Source organism: Ornithorhynchus anatinus, chromosome 3, assembly GCF_004115215.2.
Source record: "Ornithorhynchus anatinus isolate Pmale09 chromosome 3, mOrnAna1.pri.v4, whole genome shotgun sequence".
Taxonomy (NCBI): domain Eukaryota; kingdom Metazoa; phylum Chordata; class Mammalia; order Monotremata; family Ornithorhynchidae; genus Ornithorhynchus; species Ornithorhynchus anatinus.
The window spans coordinates 107,028,474-107,052,135 of NC_041730.1; the positions used below are offsets into that span (position 1 = coordinate 107,028,474).

General features: G+C 38.1%; 1 protein-coding gene and 1 non-coding gene across 2 annotated transcripts in view; one reads left to right on the forward strand and one right to left on the reverse strand.

Annotated features, from left to right (window-relative positions):
• Nucleotides 1–8,641, forward strand: part of PCDH15 (protocadherin related 15) — a 913,479-nt gene extending 904,838 nt beyond the window's left edge. Inside the window, exons 35-36 of the mRNA XM_029061331.2 lie at nucleotides 6,393–6,501; nucleotides 7,747–8,641. Coding sequence (XP_028917164.1) covers nucleotides 6,393–6,501; nucleotides 7,747–8,631 — 994 coding nt within the window. The 3' untranslated portion in view covers nucleotides 8,632–8,641. The remainder of the gene's footprint in view (nucleotides 1–6,392; nucleotides 6,502–7,746) is intronic.
• Nucleotides 8,642–20,210: 11,569 nt separating this feature from the next.
• Nucleotides 20,211–20,348, reverse strand: LOC114810966. The gene has a single exon (XR_003758654.1). It is a non-coding gene; the product is annotated as a small nucleolar RNA SNORA7 (small nucleolar RNA).
• Between the last annotated feature and the right edge of the window lie 3,314 nt (nucleotides 20,349–23,662).

Consider the following 23,662-nt stretch of genomic DNA (forward strand, 5'->3'; position numbering starts at 1 on the left):
TGAGAATTTACAGTGGGGAACACTATAGTAAATACTTAGAACCAATTAGATTAGACAGATTAGAACCTTTGTGTTCTGTTTCCCAGTTCCAGATTTTTTTCCTCTAGATCACACTGCCAGAAAAGTTCAGAATGTTTCAAATAATTTCTTGGTGGCACATTTTAATTTCAGTTGTTCTTAACTTTCCTATTTTATGGACAGTTATAATAATACACCTCATAACCAACCAAATGTGCTGAATAGTGATACCAATTTTTTTTTTTACAGATGGCAATATTAAAGTTTAAAAGAGATTGTCAATGCTATCTCCTTTTTTCTCCAGTGTAATTAGCGTTCCCTCATCTGCTGTATGTGAACTTGATTAAACTCAACATAATATCAAACATTTAACTGTCATATCTGAGAAAACTCTTCACCTCACTCTAACATGTCTATCCCGTGAAATGTATTCAGAATTTTGGTTTTGATTATTCAAATAGTAAAAGGAGAAGATTTGAAAAAAACATACATGCAAATGCATAGGAGATTATGTGTTACTTATAGATGTAATTCTTTGTTCTCAGGCATCTAGTATGACTCTTCCAAGTATAAAGCTTTCTGAGTAGTTCCAAGAAGGCAGGCTCTTCAGAATGCTGTGTACTAAAATAACCTCCCTTCATAGCCTTATGTGTGCTATGATTTTTTACAAGTTAGCTCCCTCACTATATGCCCTGAAAGCTTCATTTTCAATCAGAAGATGAAATACCTTTCCTGCTCTTATCACTTAGAAATGTTTCTTTGCTCCTTTGCAACGGAATGCAAGTAAAAGGACTCTGCTTTTATTTTATCTGAACTTCAAAAGATCATGAATAATTTTATATTTCTCTTTTTCTGCCTTGCAGGCGAAGTTATGCACTAGAGGTAAGGGCCTTCCTAGGTTTATGCTTGTAACTCTTTGAAAAACCTCAGAATACGTGATGAGTTCCTCATCTAATTTCAAATACTTGTATTCACTTGCTTACCATATACAGTTATTGAATATTTTTCCTCAGTAATGATTTTTTTAACCAAAATATTAATCACCCCAGAAGAACATTCAATTTTATATTTTCTCTGCTTGAATAATCAATTTAAATGATTTGTAAAGATTGTAAATGTGTAAAGGTTATTCTAGCTCATATCATTTGTCCAGAAGGTCTCTCTCTATAAAATCCTAAACATATCACACATAAACATGCAATCTCAAGTTACTTCTGCATAAATAGAATAGCTACAAGATAACTGGTTTTAAAACTCAACCTCCAGTGGATACAAGAGGAATGTTTTTTATACTAGATCTCCATGGGTCTTAAGAAGTTTATAGACTCATAGAGCTTTCAAGTACTTTAAAAGTCATATAGTCTTTCCTCCTGCCATTAGGCAACCTAATTTAAATACACTCTTCCCAATCTAGGTCCCTTAATCTTCATCATATTAGGGGATTTATGCCATTGTCTAACCCAACTCCCTTCAACTGCATGTTAAATTAATGTCCCTAATATGATACAGAATACTGTTTACTGATATTCTCTCTGCCGCTTCACTGCAAGTTAAGTCCAAGTGTCCAGTAAGATAAACAGAACACTGTTCACTGATATTCTCTCCATCCCTTCACTTAAAAAAAAAAAAAATCGTAATACCCTAGGGACCCTTCTTAAATTTGTGAATAGCAAGTGTACATGTCCTCTCCACTGCTCCTCCGCCACACTCTGACATTCATATGTTTTGGAGTCACAACAGATAAAATACAAAAAAGGATCACAAACAGTTTGAATGCCCTGTCCATAAAGCAGGGCCTTCAAATGCCAGTCTGCAGAAAATGGTCCTAGAGGCTTGGACCCATTCACCATATTGCCATTGTTCTTGTCTGTCCGTCTCCCCCGATTAGACTGTAAGCCCGTCAAACGGCAGGGACTATCTCTATCTGTTGCCGACTTGTTCATTCCAAGCGCTTAGTACAGTGCCCTGCACATAGTAAGCGCTCAATAAATACTATTGAATGAATGAATGAATAGAGGATAGCTCAACGCTCCCTTGAATTTGTAGAGCACTCACTTTCTCTAAAAATGTTCCCATTAATGATGTCATTTTATTCTCACAGCATATTTCTGAGGCAGGGAGAAGTTGATATTATCTTAATATTTTGAATGAGGACACTGAGGCATAGAGATCTTAATCAATTGCCAAGTATCTCCTTTGTGGCTTCAAGGAAATTTCAGACTAGAACCCAGGTCTCCTAATTCTCTGACCAGATCACACTGCCCAAGTTCTTCACTTCCCAGAGGACAAATATAAGTCCTCTGCATCTAGTGCAGGCCTCATGGAAAAATGAAATATAGAAATAGGGGATAGTTGCTCAGAATTTTTCTTAATTAAACTTCCCTGAGGGCACCTTCATGTAAGAGCTTCCCCAGGGGTGCAAACTATAGAACAAGAAGTCTACTGAAGGAAGTCTTCTTTTACCTTATATCAGATGAAAGTTTTCCATTCAGAAGTGTAGTCAAAGGTAGGAGACCTTTCCTCATCCTCAGGGCACTTCAGATTGAGCTTCTCTCCTTCTAGTGGCAGAAGAGACCATTTCTCCATTCCTTGAAGTCACCCAGATCATGATCAGGTAAACACTGGGGAATCAGAAGGGGTGTTGCCAGTTGTGAAACTCGCTGATCCCTGGCCCCACCTCCATCTTTAGCTCTGTGGAGGAATGTAGCCTTCCTTCCAACCTGGAGTCAGGCTTCAGATTCATGATTGGGGAAGAATTGGCAGCCTGTTGTATTTTCACACCTGCTGAGCTCAAGGTGAAGACAGTCATTTTATTTAAGGTTAAAGGGGAAATCACAACATGCTTACTGTAGTTTTAGGCCCTAACAAGCAGAGTGTATATAGAATACAATATCTACCACAGTAATCTGTCCAATAAAAGTGAGACTACTTTAAACTTTGCTTTATTTCCTTCCTTGAAATCCAGCAACCTACATTTCTACCTAGACTGTTTGCTAAATATTTTTCTAATTTTTCTTTGGCAGCAACAACAACTGCTGAGGCCTTCTCTTCTTAGACCTGAGGTATCCATTTTCTTTCTCTTTTGAACCTTGCTGTACCTTAAGAGCAACATCTGTGATGCATCTTACTCAAATTTTGTACTTCATACTTTGTATTGATTTCCATTTCTTTGGTATTTTACCAAATCCAGAGGAAATTAAGTATAGGTCATGATGATTCTCATTAGGTATTAATAATATGCTGTAAAAAGTAGTCTCATAGTTTTTTTTTTATTTAATTGTCAAGTGCAGTGCTTCCTAAATTTCCTTTTTGAGTTCATAAAAATAGTAATGTCTTGACTGTTAAAATGAAACTGAGTTTTGGTAGTCCAGGTCAATTACCATTTGCTATTATTCCCTTAAATGAAATTAAACAACACCTTTCTTTTCATAGAAAATCAATCATTGCTAATGCCAAATGGAAAAACTTCTGGTAATACTACAGCCTATTTCTCTGACAGACAAACTTTTGGGTCAAATTGAGGAGCAGCCTGGCCTAATGGAAAGACCATGGAGCTGGAAGTTGGTGGCTGTAGTCCATATGCACTGTGTAACCTGGGGCAAATCACTTAACTTTTGTGTACCCCAGTTTTCTAATCTGTAAAGCAGAGATCAAATGATCAATCAATCATATTAATTGAGTAATTACTGTGTGCAGAGCTCTGTACTATGCACTTGGGAGAGTACAACAGACACATCCATTTCTCACAATGAGCTTACACTCAAGAGGGGGATAGAGACATTAATATTATTAAATAAGTTATGTACAGAAATCATGTGAAGCCTGAGGGTGGGGTGAATAAAGGGTGCAAATTCAAGTGCAGGTGCAACACAGAGGGAGAGGGAATAGGGGAAATTAAGGCTTAATTGGGGAAGACCTCTTGGAGGAGATGTGTTTTTAATAAGGCTGCTCAGAGGGTTAAGTAGGGATTAAATACCTCTTCTCTCTCCCCTTTAGACTGTGAACCCATATGACACAGATACTTTGTCTTATTTGATTTTCTTGTATCTACACCAGTGCTTAATACAGTGTTTGCCACATAATAATAATAATAATAATATTGGTATTTGTTAAGCGCTTAGTATGTGCAGAGGAAGCACTGGGGTAGATACAGGGTAATCAATTGTCCCACATGAGGCTCACAGTCTTAATCCCCATTTTACAGATGAGGTAACTGAGGCACAGAGAAGTTAAGTGACTTGCCCACAGTCACACAGCTGACACGTGGCAGAGCCAGGATTTGAACCCATGACCTCTGACTCCCAAGCCCGTGCTCTTTACACTGAGCCACTTTGCTTCACATGATAAATGGTTAACAAATACTATTACTATTATCAATTCCAATTTTACATACTCTACTGGGATCAAGGACAACTAATCAATATGGGGCCCGAGGAAGAAAAAGCAAAATCAAAATTAACGCAAGAATAAAGTGATTTTTTTCATTCACTCATTCAGTCGTATTTATTGAGCGTTTACTGAGTGCAGAGCACTGTACTGTACTAAGTACAGTACAATAATAGTCACGTTCCTTGCTCACAATGAGCTTACAGTCTAGAAGGGGAAAGACAGACATCAACCCAAATAAGTAAAATTACAAACGTAGATAAATAAAATATGAACATAAGTCCTGTGAGACTGGGAGGTGGGAAGATCAAAGGGAGCAAGTCAAATTTAATTACAGGAGAAGAAAGGAAACATGGCTTGTTAAGAACTTGAAACTTTGGACTAGGGAGTAAGGCAGAATGAGGTGGTGGTGGTGGTGGAAAGAAAAGTTGGCAAATCTGGTGTTTCTCATGGAAAGGCCACTGTCTTACCCTCTCCAGCCCTAGCAAAGCTGAGAAAAACTACCTCTACGCAGTGACTCATATCAATTTCTCAGCAAACCTACTGCTAGGGAATGAGGCAAGAATGAGAAGGAAGAAAGACAAAGTTCCATCACTCTTTCCTGGGATTGCCAAAGATTTCTGAAAATCTCCTTTACATAAAGGATCTGATTATTTTAATATTAGAGGAACTTGCTATTTGTCCATTGACAGGCGCATCTTACTCTTCAGGATGATGGAAAGAGGCCGCCAATGGGGAAAGATTGAAGTTAAAGTGATTGATGCTTAAATGACAAGTACACTTCTTGGGAGAAGTGTGCTTTATAGATTGTCCAAAGAAAAAGCAGAATCAAAATTAAGGAAGGCAAGACTAAAGTGATTTTTTTTTCTTCATGTAACCTTGGGGTCTATGACTTCATGCCCAATTTTCTTTTGGCAGTCGTCAACTTTGCTCTCCATCTGTAAATTCTCCTGTATTTACTTTGTGAAAATTTTGTGCTTGACTATAGGTGAAATTTGTAATCCAAATCAACTTCTCTGAAGACGTCAACTTCTAGACATGCATCTTTTGTCTTCCCCTACAGTAATCTTAAGAACTCATCTTTTCAAATATAATTTCTCTTTTTGGCTAACAGGAGTTGTCTATGGAGTCTGGAATTGACCCTGGCCAAGAATATGGACAAGATTATTACAGTTATGAGCATGGGTACATATTCAGATTTCTTATACAGCATACAGCCTTTCAAGTGCAGTATTTTCCTACTAAGCACTAGGGAATTCAATGAGGATGTTTTTGCTCACTTGTTGGATCCATAGCTCATTTAATAGGATGCCGGAGATAGTTATCAAATCCTGAAGCCTTAGCTTTGGACTAGTAGTAATGGAGAAATATGAAACACCTATTTTAAAACAGCACAGTAAGTATTTCTTAAATCAACTACCAATTCTGAAAGAACTACTCAACAAAAGTAACCCAAATAAAGGCACATTCAGAGGTATAGTATTTCTCAGGTCACTAGGATATCCTTCAGTATCCAATAGCAGTCTTTAATGATGTTGAATGCTATTTCAGGAATCTGAAAGAATTATTCCACTTTGGAAAGCACCAAAGTTGTTCTGGGATACCCTAACTGAGAAACCCAAACGACTAGCTCTGAACTTTTCCTCAAGGCACTATAATGTGTAGCACTCTACTCTGAAAAAAAAATGATTAGGTGGAAAATTCAGATTGAAAATGAACTGACTTCTATTATCAAGATGTATTCATCAAAATATGCACTGTTTTATAAAAATGTTTTTTTTTTATTTTATTTTATCCAGAGTATAATTTTTTATCTAAATTATCTAGGTACTTTTCTAAGGAAGATATGATTTCACTGGCAGCCCATAACAGTTTAAGGAAAGATATGGAAAATAGAAGAAGGGAGACAAAGAAAGATCATTTTGCTGAATAAGGAGTTTATTATACATTTTACAAGAGATGCTTAAGGTTGTAGATTTCTATTCCAGGTATGAATTGCCTCAATATGGAAGTCGTCGCCGGCTGCTCTCTCCATCTGGAATGTATGATGAATATGGTGAGGTGGTTGCAGAAACTGAGGAAGATTATGAGGAAGAAGTAAGTATAAGCTTTTTAAAATATAGACGATCCCCATAGGTAACATGGGAAATGTAACTATTCAGTACAGAGCTTTGCACACTGTAACTGCTCAGTAAATACCACTGATTGGTTGATAACATATTTTGACTATTTTTAATTTTAGTGCATTAGATAGTGCTTTCTTTCATTTGTCATATGTTTTCTTCACTTTTCTGGTTCATTCCCCTCAAGAACTGTCACTGGATGACACTGCAGTGACTGACATCCTTTCTATAACTTCCCTAATTTAAAAAACAAAACAAAACTGAAAAATCTTGAAAGTAAATATAATAGGATGAGTTTTATTTTCCAGTTTAAATGACAGCCAATAAAGTTTGGGGAGGTCTGATTTATATTAAGAAAATTGTCCTAAATTATGCCATTTATTATGTTCCTGCACCATGCAGTCAAATATAAGATAATAAAGTAATGTGTGGACATCAACATAAAACAATTCCTCTCAAGATTTGCTGAACTAAACAGATGCAGTAAAAATATTTTGTGGCAGTGGCCCCGACTTATGCTCTTTCTCTTTCATCAGATTATTTATGTAGCAGATTTGTACTAAAAAAAGACAATTCAGTATTGCTCTACTTCTACCTGATCAAAAAAGAGAAAAAAAAGTCAACACAAATTCAAAGTTATAAAAAAGTATTCTATTAGGAGTAAATTAATTATTCATAAGTCACAGGATATTAGCATTATGTCTGGAGGAAAGATTTGCTGAACTAAACAGATGCAGTAAAAATATTTTGTGGCAGTAGCACCGACTTATGCTCTTTCACTTTCATCAGATTATTTATGTAGCAGATTTGTACTAAAAAAAGACAATTCAATATTGCTCTACTTCTACCTGATCAAAAAAGAGAAAAAAAGTCAACACAAATTCAAAGTTAGAAAAAAGTATTCTATTAGGAGTAAATTAATTATTCATAAGCCACAGGATATTAGCATTATGTCTGGAGGAATTGAAATTTTTAATTAGAATAAATGAACATATTTAAGTCTTTCTTCTTTGGCCTCCAAATCCAACAGAATAAGGGAGATGTTTATTATAACATTTGGAAAGTTGTTTTAGTTCTTGGAATACTATACTGCATTCCTACTTAGTGTTCTCTCTGCTTAACTCTTTTAGGAAAAAAGTTCTCATAAAAACTTCCTTTCTTTTGGAATATAATTAAATTTAATGTTCATAATTCACAGGAAGTAATTCAAGCAAAACAGCAAAAGAAAGGTAAAAGGGAGAGAAAAGAAGCTAGTGATGTAGGTCAACCTAGTGATAAGGGAGTAATCCAGAAACCAACAGCAGCCGAGACTGCCCATGTTACCTGGAAGAAGGCAAAGATATTTCCAATGATCCTTAAGAAAGTCAAAGGAAAGGATTATTCTCAATTAGCACCTGGTGAGAAGCCAGGAATATCCATCCGAATCACAGAAAGTGAAGCCGAGGAACGGGAGATGGGTCCGAGAAGACTCGATGATGAAGATAAAGATTATCTGAAAGTTACTTTGGACCAGGATGAAGCCACTGAAAGTACCGTGGATTCAGAAGAAGAAGACAGTGAAGATTACAGTGACTACAGTTACTACAGTGAAGGAAGTGGGTCAGAAGAGTCCACCTCTAGTTCTGAAGAAGAGGAATCTGGGTCAGAAGAACCCGAGGAAAGCTCTGAGTCTGACTCTGCAGAGAGTGAAGTGGAATCAGAAGGGGAATTGAGTGTCCATTCTTCTGAGGACAATGGTGATGTTATCATTGGAAGAAGAAAAACAATTGTTCCCAAGTCTGCTTCCAAAGCATCCAAAAATGCCCAAGAAACACATGAAAATACTATCAAGGATCTCCCTGAAGGAGAAAAAGAGGAAAAGAAAGAGGAACAAGAAGATGTTGAAGAAAATGTAGCTGAGGCAGCTGCTGACAAAGACTCAAGAGACCTTGGGACAATAGATAGTCAGGAAATCAGTGGAGAATCAGCTTCCAGTGAAGACTCTGAAGAGACTGAAGATGAATCCAAACCTAGCAGTTCAGAATCTGGTGAATATAATGATCAAAAGTATGACAAAAAGAAGCCTTCTACCACCGACATAGGTGGTTACAACACAGCCCTCTAAAACAAGAGAAAAGCAGGTGGGGGGGTTTGCAGTGTGGTTTCGTGTGAAGTGTCTTCTGTATACTCTTTAAAATGTAAAATGCACACTAACAAGAGCAGAAATAATTACCCAAACAGCAGTATGAAATGTGTGCTTTTGGGTAGGCTTCTGATCTTAAAAATGAAAAGGTAACATAATGAAAAGAACTTTTTTTTCACTAGAAATCAAAATGCATTTCATTAGTATTCTGTAATGGCATTTTTGCAGTGGTAGCACTCCTGAAAATAAACACAGGGTTTTTCATTAGCCATTTGGGTCAATTTTGATGACAAAGCTGTCAAGAGTCTTTATATAATCTAAATGTTCTTTTTCTGACTTCAGCTCCCATTTATTCATAATGTAATAAATGGGGACAGTTGTTTCTCAATTTTTATTTTCAAAATTGATAGTTTTATTTCAATGTGTCCACAGGTATAAATTTCTAAAGGTTATTAAATTTTTTGAAAAAAAATCAGCATTTTCAGTATAGGGTTGAACTGATATAGTTTCAATGGCAAGCAAGATCAATTTAAAGTCAAATGAATATGTACTTCAGTGTTTCAGTGATTCTTTTTATTTTGAATGTAGACTTTGGATCTATTGCCTATAATGAAGCATAATTTCATCACAACATTAGGGCTGACTTTCCCAGACTGTTGAAAAGCAGGTGTGCCATCTCCTTTTCACCGCACTTTTCACTCAAGAGCTGTTTTCTGCATCTTCTCTGCCTGGAAATAATATTTCCCAGCAGGCAGCCTTTATATGTTATAAATAATACTCTATTAGGTGGAGACCTGAAGATTTGATGTACTTTTTCTCCAAAATCAGGTTTATGGAAACAAGAAAGGACCTTACTGACTTACATATGCTCTAATACCATAGGAAATAGTGTCTACAAAGACTTAATAATTTATCAATGAAAGTTTGTCATCTGCAAACATAGTTTCCCCAAGGCATAGCCAACACTCCTGTGCATGATTTGTTGGTGTGGCATTCTGTTCTTTCTTTTTCCTTGTGTGTTCTTCTTCAATGGATATGTTCTCTTCACTGATGCTTGAATTTGTAATAATGTTGTGCCTGCAATGAATTTGAAGGGCCTCAGTCTCCTTCATTGAGAATGGAGAGTAAAATGGTGGCTGTGTTTGTTTCAATTTCCAATGATCAAAGACTTTCCATTTATCACTGAAACAAACCATATGTTAGAAAATGAAAGATGGTGGAACCTGCCTCCCTTCAATTTTCTGCTTTGGTAAGAGTTTCAGAGTAGTGAGATATAAACAACCCAATATAAAATATGCTCAAAGTTTTATTTTTAAGCACACTTGGACAATAGGATTTACCAGTTTAGTTAAAAAAAAAGTTCATTTTTGGGTCAGGACTGAACTGCAGAGATTGTGCCTAATCGCATAGAAAGCTCAGGAAGAGCTACATAAAGCTAATAGCACAGTGAATCTGACCCTGACCCAAGAAGGTAAGATTAGGAGATACTCTTGGGCTGAAGATGTGTGAGAGCATGAGAGCGTTATCAGAAGAATACATTTTGGGCCATCCAAAACTTCTTTGCTTTTAGAGAATACATGAAACCTCAGGCACAGAAATGAAAAAGGATGGGAAAGTAAAGTTCTTTTGCAAATGCGCAGAAGTTAATAGAGCAATGGACCCTGCACCAGAACCCCAACATCTTCTTGAATGAAGCTCTAGCTGTTACAGCAAGATGGGGGAAATTTGCATGACACCAAGGACTGTAGCACTCCTCTCAAGAGTGAGTGCTGATCTGACATGCTATGACACTTCTGCCATTAGAAATGAAGCCCTGAATATGACCCAGAGTGGATTAGCCACTGTAGAAGGCACAAACACCCTAAACCTCTCCACAAGAGATCATTCAGTTAAGATTGCCCTTTTATGCACTGCACACAGTAGCACTCAATGAATACCACTGATTAATTGATAAAACATCCTTTATTTTAAGCATGAATAATAATAATAATAATAATGGTATTTGTTAAGCCTTTACTATGTGCCAAGCACTGTTCTAAGCACTGGGGTAGATACAAGGTAATCAGTTTGTCCCTTGTGGGGCTAACAATTTCAATCCCCATTTTACAGATGAGATAACTGAGACCCAGAGAAGTTAAGTGACTTGCCCAAAGTCACATAGCTGATAAGTGGCAGAGCCGGTATTAGAACCCATGACTTCTGATTCCCAAGCTCATGCTCTTTCCAATAAGATGTCTTTTAACCAGCAGTCACTTATGGTAAGCTTTATGCAGTTGGCATCTGTAGACAGTTAAGTTGGGAGTGAATGCAAACTTTAAAAATTGTAATGAAAGCAGGTTGTTGTGGGAAAAAAACACTAATGAGACATGGGTCTTGTTTTCTTTTCCAGCTCTGTGTTATTTTGCCAGCTACAATATTCTACAATAATCAATATTCTTGATCCCCTGAGCCTTTGGCACCATACCCACTCACAAGGCTCTGGGGCAAAATCGATTCCATTCTAACTGCATGCTTGATGCAATTAATGTTGTCTATGTACCTTAAAAAATTAGCCTCTGACAATTATTTTGTCATATGTTGATCTAACTTTACAAATCTCTATCTTCAATCCAAACAGTGGGCAAGGAAAAAGATGATTAAGTTGGTCATTGATCATGACTATGAGACGAGTTCAGCAGGAGAAGACAGCGCTCCTGAATGTCAGCGGAACCGTCTTCAAAATCCCAACCTCCAAAACAACATCAACGGCAACGTATATATTGCCCAGAATGGATCAGTGGTGAGGACCCGCCGGGTCTGCCTCACCAACAATTTGAAAGTCACTTCCCCTTCCAGGCTGGGGAAGCACTTTAAGAAATTAGACAAGTTAGCAGTGACCCACGAGGAGAACATCCCGTTGAACACACTGTCAATGGGGACATTTTCCAATGAGAAACTGAACACAAGACCATCTATGGTTTCTTTTGCCCCTTGCACGATAGGGGCTGACAATACAGCAGCAAAACCAAGGGGTAATAGAATGAAAAGCACAGCAGAGCAGGAATCAGTGGTTGATATCAAGGACATCAAGGACGCCTCAGAATTTCACAGCGATCACACACAGTCCGATGAGGAAGAGCTCTGGATGGGCCCCTGGAATAATCTCCACATACCAATGACAAAACTGTGATCATTTTATTTTATTTTAATTTTTACTTGAGTTTGTAATAAACTGCGCTTTTTATTGTCACTGAGAAAAAACGTATAGAATTTGTATTGTGCATACATAAGTTGTACACTTTAATAACCTGCTTTAAAGTGAACAAAGAAAGAAAATTTTGCACTCACATGTACCAATGTACTTCCCAACATCTTTTGGACACACTTTCAATTGTGTCATAAAAATACTCAACAATCATGTGGGATCTTGCTCTATTGTTTTAAATAACGGCCCACATTTTACCACATCTACTTCTTGTTGATTGATTCTGACCTACTAGCACTATATGCCTAGCATATTGTACTGTTTAAATACATGTGACTGAGTTTCCCAAGAAGAAGGGAAAAATTGTTTACATCAAAAGATCTATATGGTGTAATTTATGCATTCAATAGCTTCAAAATTGTTCATTTTTATGACAGATGGGGATTATATTTAAGGTTATCATACCAGATGAGATCATCTTTGAAAAAAAAATAATTGAAACCATCCTATTTCTTTTCTCTTTTTCTCATTTCTATAATTTTTCCAACTTGTACTGCTTTCTAGAATTTCAAACATTATTTTATATAATTCTATTTTATTCTTTAAATTTTCCCTCTCCTTTTTTGTGGTATGCTTTCTTTTTTTCTATTCTCTTTCCTAAATTTAATGGATGATGCAGGATAAGGAATCATGGGCTGCAAAACATACTGAGGGTTGCTATTTCTATAATGCTAGAACAAATGTTTACCAGGGAAGTCAGTCAATGCAATAACAACCCATAGATTCAGATACCAGAAAGTGACAAAGATGGATGCAGCACACTTGTGGGAATGAATTGGAACATTGTAAACCCAAAAGGAAATCCCAGTGTAGGTAGAGAATGAATAGTGCGATCATCTTTACTGAATAATGAGGGGCTAAATGTATTCCAGGAAAATGTCTATAATGTAAGCATCTGTGTACCCTTCCTGCTTATTTCCAAAATAAGCACTTTATTGGCACTAGAATAATATCTCTGAGACTGGAGCTCAGAAGTAGTCAAGGTTGCTTTTTGCACTTCTGGTCAAAGGACATGATTTGCTCTTATTGTATGAGTAATAAAGAAAACACAGTGGTCCACTGTCTTATTGAAAACAAAAGTATTCATTAGAGAAAACTTGCCTTGCTAGCCAAGACACTTAGCTTTTCTGTATATGGGATGAAATAACATTATTGAAAAAAAACAAAGAAATATTTTTAATTATACAGCAACTGCTCCTAATTCTTAGGCAGTAGAAAGACTTGCATCATGCCACAACTTTAAAAGTATCGAACAATTTTAAATTATAATAAAATTTCTCACATCTGCTGCTCACTTTATTTCTGTTAATGCTACTACATTTTTCTCTCTCCATTTTGTTTTCTTCTCATACTTAAGATTTCTTCTAAGGTATTTAAATTTATGATTTCCTATTCTCCCTACTAGAAATAATACAATCACTAAAGAATGTGGTTAGGCTCAAAAGTAATTGAAAATGTTGAAACTCTATTTCAGATTAAATATTGAAGAACATTAGGAAAATCAAATTTATCAAAAGGGTGGCATTGCCAAAATCAAAACAGATTTAATGTAAAACAAGGTTATTTCAGATGCACTTGATTTACTATTTATTTCTTGCCACTAGTAGCACAAGGATGCAAGATTATTTTTTTTCCCCAAATTCAGGGTGTTTCACATGTAGATCATAGGGAAAAGTATGGTATAAAACCCCAAAACAGTAAAGAAGAGTCTATACATTCCACATTCACCAAGAGAATTGCTGTTTGAATCCTACTCCTGTTGTTTCACTTTTACTAAACCACCATAGCTTGCATAATCATTTTAGGTGTAGTTATTGTTACTTATAATTATTAACTTCTATTAAGTGCGGAGCAGAGGCAAAAACATGTTTTCTTTCCTTGTTGAAAGAAACTTCATAGCACATATTATAAATATTTCTACTCTTTTTAATTGTGTGAACCTCATTGACTATCCTAGTTCTGCTCTCTTTATATGCTCTCTACCCCACTGATGAATCTTCTGCACCACTCAAAATTAAACACAGTAGTGCAGTAGGCGGGTAGTATAGATTTGTGTTCTCAGGGCAGATGCCTGTTGGTGCCTACATCTTAACCCACAAACAATTTATCTTAGTGTCCTCAACACAGTCTTCTAGGTACTTTATCAATGGGAAAGTGGCAGTGATTCATCAAAATATTTCTGATAACTTTGCCTAAATGAAGTTCATTTTTTCTAGTTTTGAAATATTTCAATAATTGTTTTGATATTAAGATTTCTGGTTATTTTGGGGGTATTTGAAATTGCAGTTCTTTATTTTATGAGTTTCATAATTTCCATTTTAGTCTATTTACAACTCATGGTAAGTTGCCCACATACATATGGAAGATGCGGACACTGTAGTTGGGAAAAATTTTCAGATTCATTGCTTTTTCAATTTGTCAATACACCTGTTTGTCGTTAACAAATATTATGTTTATGTATGAAAAAATTAGAATTAGAAATCTTAAGTTAAAAATGCTCTGTTATTAACTATGTTTCAACAATAAATTTCCATTAATTTGAAAATAGCATCTCATTCATTATTCAGTCAAGTGGTGTAAGTATGAGACTGGAATCAGCAAATGATTAGTTTCTTGCCTTTAAGGTGTAAGAATCAAGAGCTTTGCACAGGGATAATGATGAAAACATATCTGAGTCTCTGATTCTATAATGGAAATTCATAGCATAAATGTGTTCTATTTATACCCTGTCCTCAGAGCTTTATGTCAGAGATGTTGACGTGTCCCACATGATCCTAGGTATGGTAAGAATTGCATTAGTTATTTTAAACTCCATGTCTGTCCTATTGTAATGGGGTAATTACAAACATTTGACTTGGGACAAAATGTTTCCCACTGGATGTGTTTGTATTAAGAAACAAGTTATAGTGATAGAAGAGAATGCATTGATTAGGAAAGCCCTGGAATTGAATTATTCCCAAGATCTACCTAACATAGATAAATTCCAGGTCAAGCTTGGTACTCCACAAATGTGCCAGGTAAGGATCCTGCCACTCCATTTCCAAACACCTCAGATGATGCCGGAGTAGGAAAGGCCACCAATACCACTGGTAGCTTTTGAGGGAATTGTTTGAATTTTGAAATAACCATCAGTAGACATTTAAACTTACACATTTTTAAAAAGATGTAGGAAGGGTGACTTTAGAGTCAAAGCACTTTCAAGAAAAGATCCATCCAGATATGCTGGGATGTATTTCTATATTTATTTTGAAATTGAAATGCTTGAGTGTTAAAATTTAGCACACAAAATTAATCTATTCTATAGAGTTCTGGTTGTACAATTTTGGAAAACAGAGCTGGATAAGGTAGAAAGGAGAGTGATCAAAATCAGGGAGAAGCAGCAGCTTCCACATGAGGGCAGGTTGAAAAAATTAACGTCCTTCTGTTTAAAACAATTACGTCTTGGAAGGAACGCCATCGAAGGTAAAACAACCTGGAAGACAGAAGGGAAGTGAGGACACAACAGTGCCTTTTCCTGAGAACAGATCAGAGATTTTCTGTGCAGTGGCCCCCAGGTTGCAATCCTAACTCCATCAATTCCACCTCTAGACTGTTAAATCATTTTGGCGGTGAACGTGTCTGCTAATTCTATTGTATTGTACTTAGTACAGTGCTCTGCATATAGTTAGTGCTCAATAAATATCACTAATTCATTTTATCTAGTAATTGCATTATGCCTGCTTCTTTCCACTAGGCCCATGGTCCTTCTAATCAAACAAAAGTATTTGTTAAGTGCTTACTATGTGCAAAACACTGTTCTAAGCACTGGGGGGATACAAGGTGATCAGGTTGTAATCCTAACTCCATCAATTCCCCCTCTAGACTGTTAAATCATTACGACAGTGAACATGCCTGCTAATTGTACTGTATTGTACTCTCCCAAGGCTTAGTGCAGTGCTCTGCATATATTAAGTGTTCAATAAATACTGCTGATTCATTTGATCTAGTAATTGCATTATGCCTGCTTCTTTCCACTAGGTCCATGTTCCTTCTAATCAAACAATAGTATTTGTTGAGCATTTGCCCTGGACAGAGCACTGTAGTAAGTGCTTGGGAGAGTACAATAATGTTAGAAGACACTATCCTTGACCTCAAAGAACTTACAATCTAATGGACAGATGGACATAAAAAAGTCATAATTAAGAAGATAAGAAATATCATCTACTGGGGAGAAATTTCATCCCATCCAGTCTTGTATTGTACTCTTCCAGGTGTTTAGTGTAGAAGCAGCATGGCTTAGTGAAAAGAGCATGGGCTTAGGAGTCAGAGGTCATGGGTTCTAATCCCAGCTCCGCCGCTTGTCAGCTGTGTGAGTTTGGGCAAGTCACTTAACTTCTCTGTGCCTCAGTTACCTCATCTGTAAAATGGGGATGAAGACTGTGAACCCTATGTGGGACAAACTGATTACCTTGTATCTACCCCCCAGTGCTTAGAACAGTGCTTGGCACATAGTAAGCACTTAACAAATACCATCAAAATCATCATCATTAGTGCTTTGCTCATAGTAAATGCTAAATAAATACAATTGAATGAATGAAAGAATCACATGTAAATTTTCACAGCAATCTTAATAATAGTAATCATAGTTGTGGTATTTGTCAATCAATTAATGGTATTTAGTGAGTGTTTGTTGTATGAGACAAATGATGACCCTAAACTTCTGAAGGCAGAGAGAAAGAGAGGGGAATATTATTTTCAGAACAATTTCCAAGCATTTCCTTACATACTGATTATTTCTTATTTTACTAAAAATAGTTTTTATGTTTCAAAAAGCTAAAAGGAAATCTAATGAGATTTTATTTTGAAGTTGAAACAGCCAAGTGCTTAGTACAATGCTCTGCACAGAACACTCAATAAAAACATTTGATTAATAATGAATGAATCAATCAACCAATCATATTTATTGAGTACTTAATGTCCGCAAAGCACTGTACTAAGCACTTAACAGAATATAATACAATGAAATATAATACAGTAGTCTCCTTCTCTGCCTTCCACTCCCTAACTTAAGAGTCCTTCTAAGCTAAGTTCTGGGTCCCCTTCTATTCTCCATCTACACCCACTCCCTTGAAGAACAAATTCATTCCCTGGCTTCAGCTACCAAATCTTTGAGGATAGTTCCCAAATCCATCTCCAGCCCTGATTTTTCTCTTCTCTACTTGGATGTCCACCTACACCTCAAACTTCACATGTCCAAAAGAGAACTCATCTTCCCACCCAAGACCTGTCCTCCCCCAACTTTCCCATCACTTTAGAGAGTACCACCATCTTCCCTGTTTTATAAGCCCATAAAATACTCCTTCTGCAGAACTTCTGCATTCTCCTCAAATCATCTCTTTCATTCAATATCAATAAACCCTTCCAGGTTAACCTTCACAACATCAATAAATTAACTCTTTTCTCTCTATCCAAATTGTACCATGTTAATCCAAGCATTTATCCTACCCCTAATGGATTATTATATCAGCCCACTCTACCCCATACTTAACTTTGCGGCCTGGATCATTTTTCTACAAAAAATGTTCAGGTATTGCTCCCCATTCCTCAGTAACTTCCAGTGGTTGGCCATCCACCCCTTCATCAAGCAGAAACTCGTTACCAGTAATGTTTATAACATCACCTTGCCCATTCCTCCACACCCTCATTTTACCTCACTGATTCCCTATTTCAACCCAGCTTGCTCAGTTTGAGGTAAAGTGAGTAGATTGGCATTAGAAAAATAATCTCATTTATCTCAGTGCTGCCTCCTCATCTGTGTCCTGCCTCTGGCCTGGAACTCCCTCCCTCTTCATATTCTACAGACTCTTCCCCTCAAAGGCATATTAAAAACACATCTAATCCAAGAGACTTTCCCCTACAAAGACCTAATATTCTCTATTCCCTCTCCACCCTACAATCTTTCCCTTCGTCACCCCACACTTGGATTTATACCCTTTATTCACCTGATTCTCAGCCCCACAGCACTTATGAACATATCATAATTTATTTTGTTTCCCCCTGCCTCTGAACTATAAACCCTTTGTGACCAGGGAATATGCCTATGAACTCTCTTATATTTTAGTCTCCCAAATGCATAATACCGTACAGAGTAAGAACTCAATACATACAATTGATTGACTGATTGATCGATAGAGTTGGTAGACATAATCACAGGCTTCAAGGAGCTTAAATCTAGTGACAGAGAGAGAAATTAAAATGAATTACAGGTAAAAAACTCAGGCATATGAATATAATTATCATGGAGGTGAAATAATAATAATGATGGTATTTGTTAAGCTCTTACTATCTGCAAAGCACTGTTCTAAGCACTGGGGGGATACAAGGTGATCAGGCTGTCCCACATGGGGCTCACAGTCTTAATCCCCATTTTACAGATGAGGAAACTAAGGCACAGAGAAGTTAAGTGACTTGCCCAAAGTCACACAGCTGACAAGAGGCAGATCCGGGATTAGAACCCATGACCTCTGACTCCCAAGCCCGTGCTCTTTCCACTGAGCTATGCTGCTTCCACGCTGGTGTAGGGATCAAAGTGCTTAGTGGGTATGTACTTAAGTGTATAAATGATGCAGAAGGGAAAAAAATAGGTTGGTCAGGGAAGGCTTCTTGGAGGAGATATGACTTTAATATATTTTTTTCAAAATGGGAAGACTAGTGTCTGTCAGATATGAAAGAGGAGGAAGTTCCCGACCGGAAGGAGGATGTAAGTAATAGATTCATTCGATTGTATTTATTAAATGCTTACTATGTGCAAAGCACTGTATTGAGATACAGTAAGTATTGTACAGTGTACAGTAGGCTGAAATGGTAGAGGAGTGAGGATAGGTAGGTAGCAAGCTGGTTGAGTGCTAAAAGTGTATATGGTAAGGGTATTTCTTTGGTTTGATGCAGAGATGGAATTTTGGTGATGTTTTTGAATAATGAAAACTTGCAGTGAATTTGTTTTTGCAAAATTGTTCTGGCACCAAAGTCAAGTATTGCCTGGAAAGGGAAGAGACTTGAGGCGGGGAGGTCAGCGAGGAGGCTGACGTATTAGTCAAGATGGTATATGACATGTGCTTTGAGAACACCTGCATTTCCCAAATAACCATCCCAAGGCAAAAGGGCAAGAAGGCTAAATGAAGCTATATTTTAATTGAGCCATAAGGGAGGCAGTCAATTATTAGGTACTAAGATGTCACCTTGGATGTTCTTCTGTGGTTATGAATTATTCATCTCTAGACTCTGGTGTAATATTTAAAGGTGAGGTTCAGTTAAACTCTCATTATGACGAAGAGTCACATAATACATCACATCATCTTAACAAAAGCTCATTGAGAACTGGTTATTGTTCATATATTGTTCACATTAAAATGTACTTGTTGGGACTAGTCAATACATCTGTCAAATCAATAGGACTTTTAGAAATAATATTTACATCCCACACATTCCTAATTATACTGGGTCTTATGATTCCTTTTTTCCTCGCCTTTGCTAAGAAGACTCAGTTGGATAAACTAAAACAGAGAAACCAGATTTCTAACTAGAACACAGGCATTAATGTCAATTCCAGCCATTAAATCTTTTCTAAAACCTCTCCATTAAACTATCTGCTGAACTTTTATGCTAGGAGAAATTCCCCATAAAGGTCTCTGGTGAACAATCAGTTTACCTATTATCAACTTTGACACTTCCTATATGATGTAGGCCAAGGCTGAAAGGACACTGCCATATGGCCATATATGTCCCAGAGGTTGGTCAATCAATCAATGGTATTTATTAAACTCTTAATCTGTGCAGAACATTCTAGTAAGAACTTGGGAAGCTACAATACTTTGGAAATCTGTACCAGAGGCTTATAAACTATTGGGGCCAACAGTCACTAAAATTAATTACACATATGGGGAAGCAACCTAATTTAAAGATAAGTACATAACTGCCATGGGGGCAAGTAGCTTAAAGCCAGAAGTGCCTGGCACAGCTTTAACACACCCTAACTTCTATTACAGGACTGGATGGAAATTAAAGGGTCAGAGCAGGGAAGGCAGGTAAGGAACAAGAATACAGGTAGGTCTTGTCTTATCTTAAGACCTCGAGTCAACTCTGACCCATAGCAATACCACGGACACATCTCCCCCAAAACGCCCCATGTCCACCTGAAATTGTTGTGGTAGTGTATCCATAGAGATTTCTTGGTAAAAATATGGAAGTGGTTTACTATTGTCTCCTTCCACACACTAAACTTGAGTCTCTGCCCTCGACTCTCTCCCATGCCACTGATGTCCAGCATGGGTGAGTTTTGACTTGTAGTAGATGGCCTTCCACTCGCTAGCCACTGCCCAAGCTAGGAATAGAATGGACTGGCCTCTGCTTTATTCTCCCTCCCATAGTTGAGACTGGTAGAGTACTGGAAACTCTCCAGGTGCGACCCTGAGAGGGGCCTCTGGAGAATATACAGGTAGGAATGTCATTCAGTTGAACTTACTGAGCACTTACTGTGTGCAAAGCAGTGTACTAAGCTCTTGGGAGAGTATAATATTACATCAGACACATTCTCTGCCCACAACAAGCTCACAATCTAGAGGGGAGAACCAGTGTAGCCTAGTGTAAAAGGGTCTGGGAATCAGAGGATGTGTGTGCTCATACTGGTTGTGTAGTGTAGTGACCTTGAGCAAGTCACTTAAGTCCTAGATTTTTCAGTTTCTTAATCTGTAAAATGGGGATTAAATGGGTTTATGACAGTATGCAGAATGTCTAAACTATGATTGGATTGCAGCTGTCCTGGATGCTTCCTTAACAGATTAATTTATGAGCATGGTTATGAAACACCTCATTTGATTGGCTACTGCCATCATGAGTTAAATTTTTCTTTACTGGTTCCCCACCTCCAACATCGCTGCTATGAGAGGGGTTTGAAGCAGGGCTCTTCTCGTCAAGAGAATCTGTAATCTATTGAAATCTTATTCGAGATGCAGAAAATGTCTCTGAAAAATCAAAATCAGAATATTTCCCCATGCCACCTTGGTCCCTTGGGGTATAAAGGGGGGTGGAGAGGTTGTGGAGGAGGGGACTGGATTGGCAGCAGCCTGTATAACCAAATGTTCCACCGCATATGGGACCACCCAAAGATTAATATCCATCTCCCCCTCTAAACTAGGAACTCGTATGGGCAGGAATGTATCTATTTTTGTTATATTGTACTCTCCCAAGTGCTTAGTGCAGCTCTTTGCACATGGTAAGCGCTCAATAAATATGATTGAATGGATGAAAGAATGAATAAATGCCCTGGCTCCTGAGGGCACAGAAATGTGGAAGGGGACAGTGATGGCAGCTCTACAGATTCCACTCCTCCCCTCTCACAGTCTTGAAAGTGGTAGTGGCAGGAACAACAATTCTCTGCAACTGGCCAGGAGAGCCCATGGCTATGAAAGGGCAGACTGGGGTCCTCCCTATAATATGGATCCGCTCCAGGTCCATTCACACATGCCTCAGTTTCAAAGTAAATCCCATATCATCCAAAATTCCTTTCTCCCAGCTTCACAGAAAATCTTCCCTGGTTCCTCTTCCTAGTCACCAGACTGGGCAATCTAGTAATTCAAATTTGGAGGGAGAGTCCCCTGAAAGCATTTTTAAAATGCCTCCCAGTATATTATCCTGAATGATTTTGCCTGAATAATATGCCATAGCAAAAATGTGTCACCCTATCATGGTATTGATTAAATATCTGTTCTCCCATCTATGTGGAGATGATCCCCATGTAGGGCAGAGACAGCGTCTAACCTTATGATCTGGTATCTCCCCTAAGACTTTGTACAGTCTTGGAACATAATGAGCACTTAAATATCATGATTATTTGCTGTTTTCCTAGTTTTCTTTTCTCCCATGTTATCCTCTTTCCTGAAATGTTCCCATCCCTTCAGGTTCAAATCCATATCATTTTCACCTGTATCCCTGCTCCCTCATCCCATTTATGCTCATTGCTACAGCCTGGACACGTGGACCCTAGAACAGTCAACGTCACTGAATAGAATTTGTAAGAAAGATGGGCAGACTCAGCATCTCAAAGCTGGTTTCAGGGGCAAAATGATAGAAAATGTCTGGATTGAAACACAAGTACTTCAATCAATCAATCACTCAATGGTATTTATTGACAGTTTACTACATTCTGAACAATATACTAAGCAACTGGGAGAGTAAAATATAATAAAGTTGGTAGACACAATCCCTACCCACAAAGACTTTTTCATAGTCTAGGCGGGGAGACAGACGTTAAGATAAAATAACAGATATGGAAAACCCAGACTGGATCATGGCCCAGATTCCCCTCACCGTCCTGGTAAAGCACCACTCAGTCCCAAAGTGTCTAAGCTCAGTTTCAAAAGTCAGCAAGAAGCAGGGCTTGAGTTATACTCTGTGCTGAGGATCCATATCCCTCAGCCTGGGGTGAATGCCTCTCTCAAGGTAGGCCACTGGGGGATTCTTGCCTGTATTTTACTTTCCCAGCATGTTCATGGGTTGGGGAGAGAATCGTTCTGGCTCCTATGCTTTCAGGGACAGAATTCTCTGACTCACGTGTAATCTTTGGATTTTGACTCAATAACCCAGCAACTGCTGAAGTAAGGATTGTTCTTCTGGAGGAAGGGAAGGGAGCGAAGTGGAAGGGAGAGAAGAGGAGAAAGGGAAGGGGAGGGGAGGACTGGCCCACATATAGGGAGCAGGTCTTATCTATGCAACAGGCAGGCGAGCCCCCACCCAGAGGTCAACAGGATTACCCCAGGACTTCTCATCTATACGTTGAGCTTGTCACACATGGGGCTGTTCTCCAAGCCTGGCTCCCGCTCGTGGTCTCCCTGTCGGAAAAACTCTTCCATGGTGTGGTCTGTCCACTGCTGGTACAGCTGCAGGGGTTTGATGGGGTTGCTCAGATCTGCATAGCGTACCATATTCCAGAGGACCTGAATCTGGTCTTATTGTACTTATTGTTCATAATGGCTCCTCAACTATACTCTGTCCTATATAATTGAAGCCAATCCTTTTTGGGAGATGGTAAGCTTAGAACTTTGCACATAATTGGGTGAAAGCTGAGTTTCTGCTTTCACAACTAGTCAGAAAAAATTATGGCAAAGCGACCTACAACCTGAGATGAATCTGTGTGACATCCAGGCTTCATTGTGGTATATTAATCTTTAACACATCAGCAGATGGATGTGAACACACAATAGCAACATCTATCTCTCTGGAAAATTCTAAATGTGTTTGCATGCTGTGCTTCCCCAGAAGAACAGCCTCATGTGTGACAGGCACAACATATGGATGGGGAAGTCCTGGGTAATCCTGCTGACTCTGGGTGGGGGTTCGGCTGCCCATTGCACAGATCAGACCTGCTCCCTATATGTGGGCTGTTCCTCCCCTCCCCTTTCTCCTCTTCTCTCACTTCCACTTCCCTCCCTTCCCTTCCCCAGAGGCTCAACCTGAGTCAGGTAGCTCTGAAGCAAACAGTCAAGGGAAATTGAAAAGGAAGCTATTTGGGGCAATCAGAACGCTGGGAAAGCAGAAGGTCTACAGGTTTTTCCCAAATAATGACATGCTAAAGATCGAGAATAGTAGTGAAAACAACAGTTCATCTTGAAATCAGGCTTTGATAGGACTAGCCTTTAGGGTGAGAAAGAGTCTGGCTCCGCAATAATCGAAGCTTTGTAACTTGTCATTCACAAACTGTAAAAACATTTGTCTGCAGATTAACTGAGCAAGAGA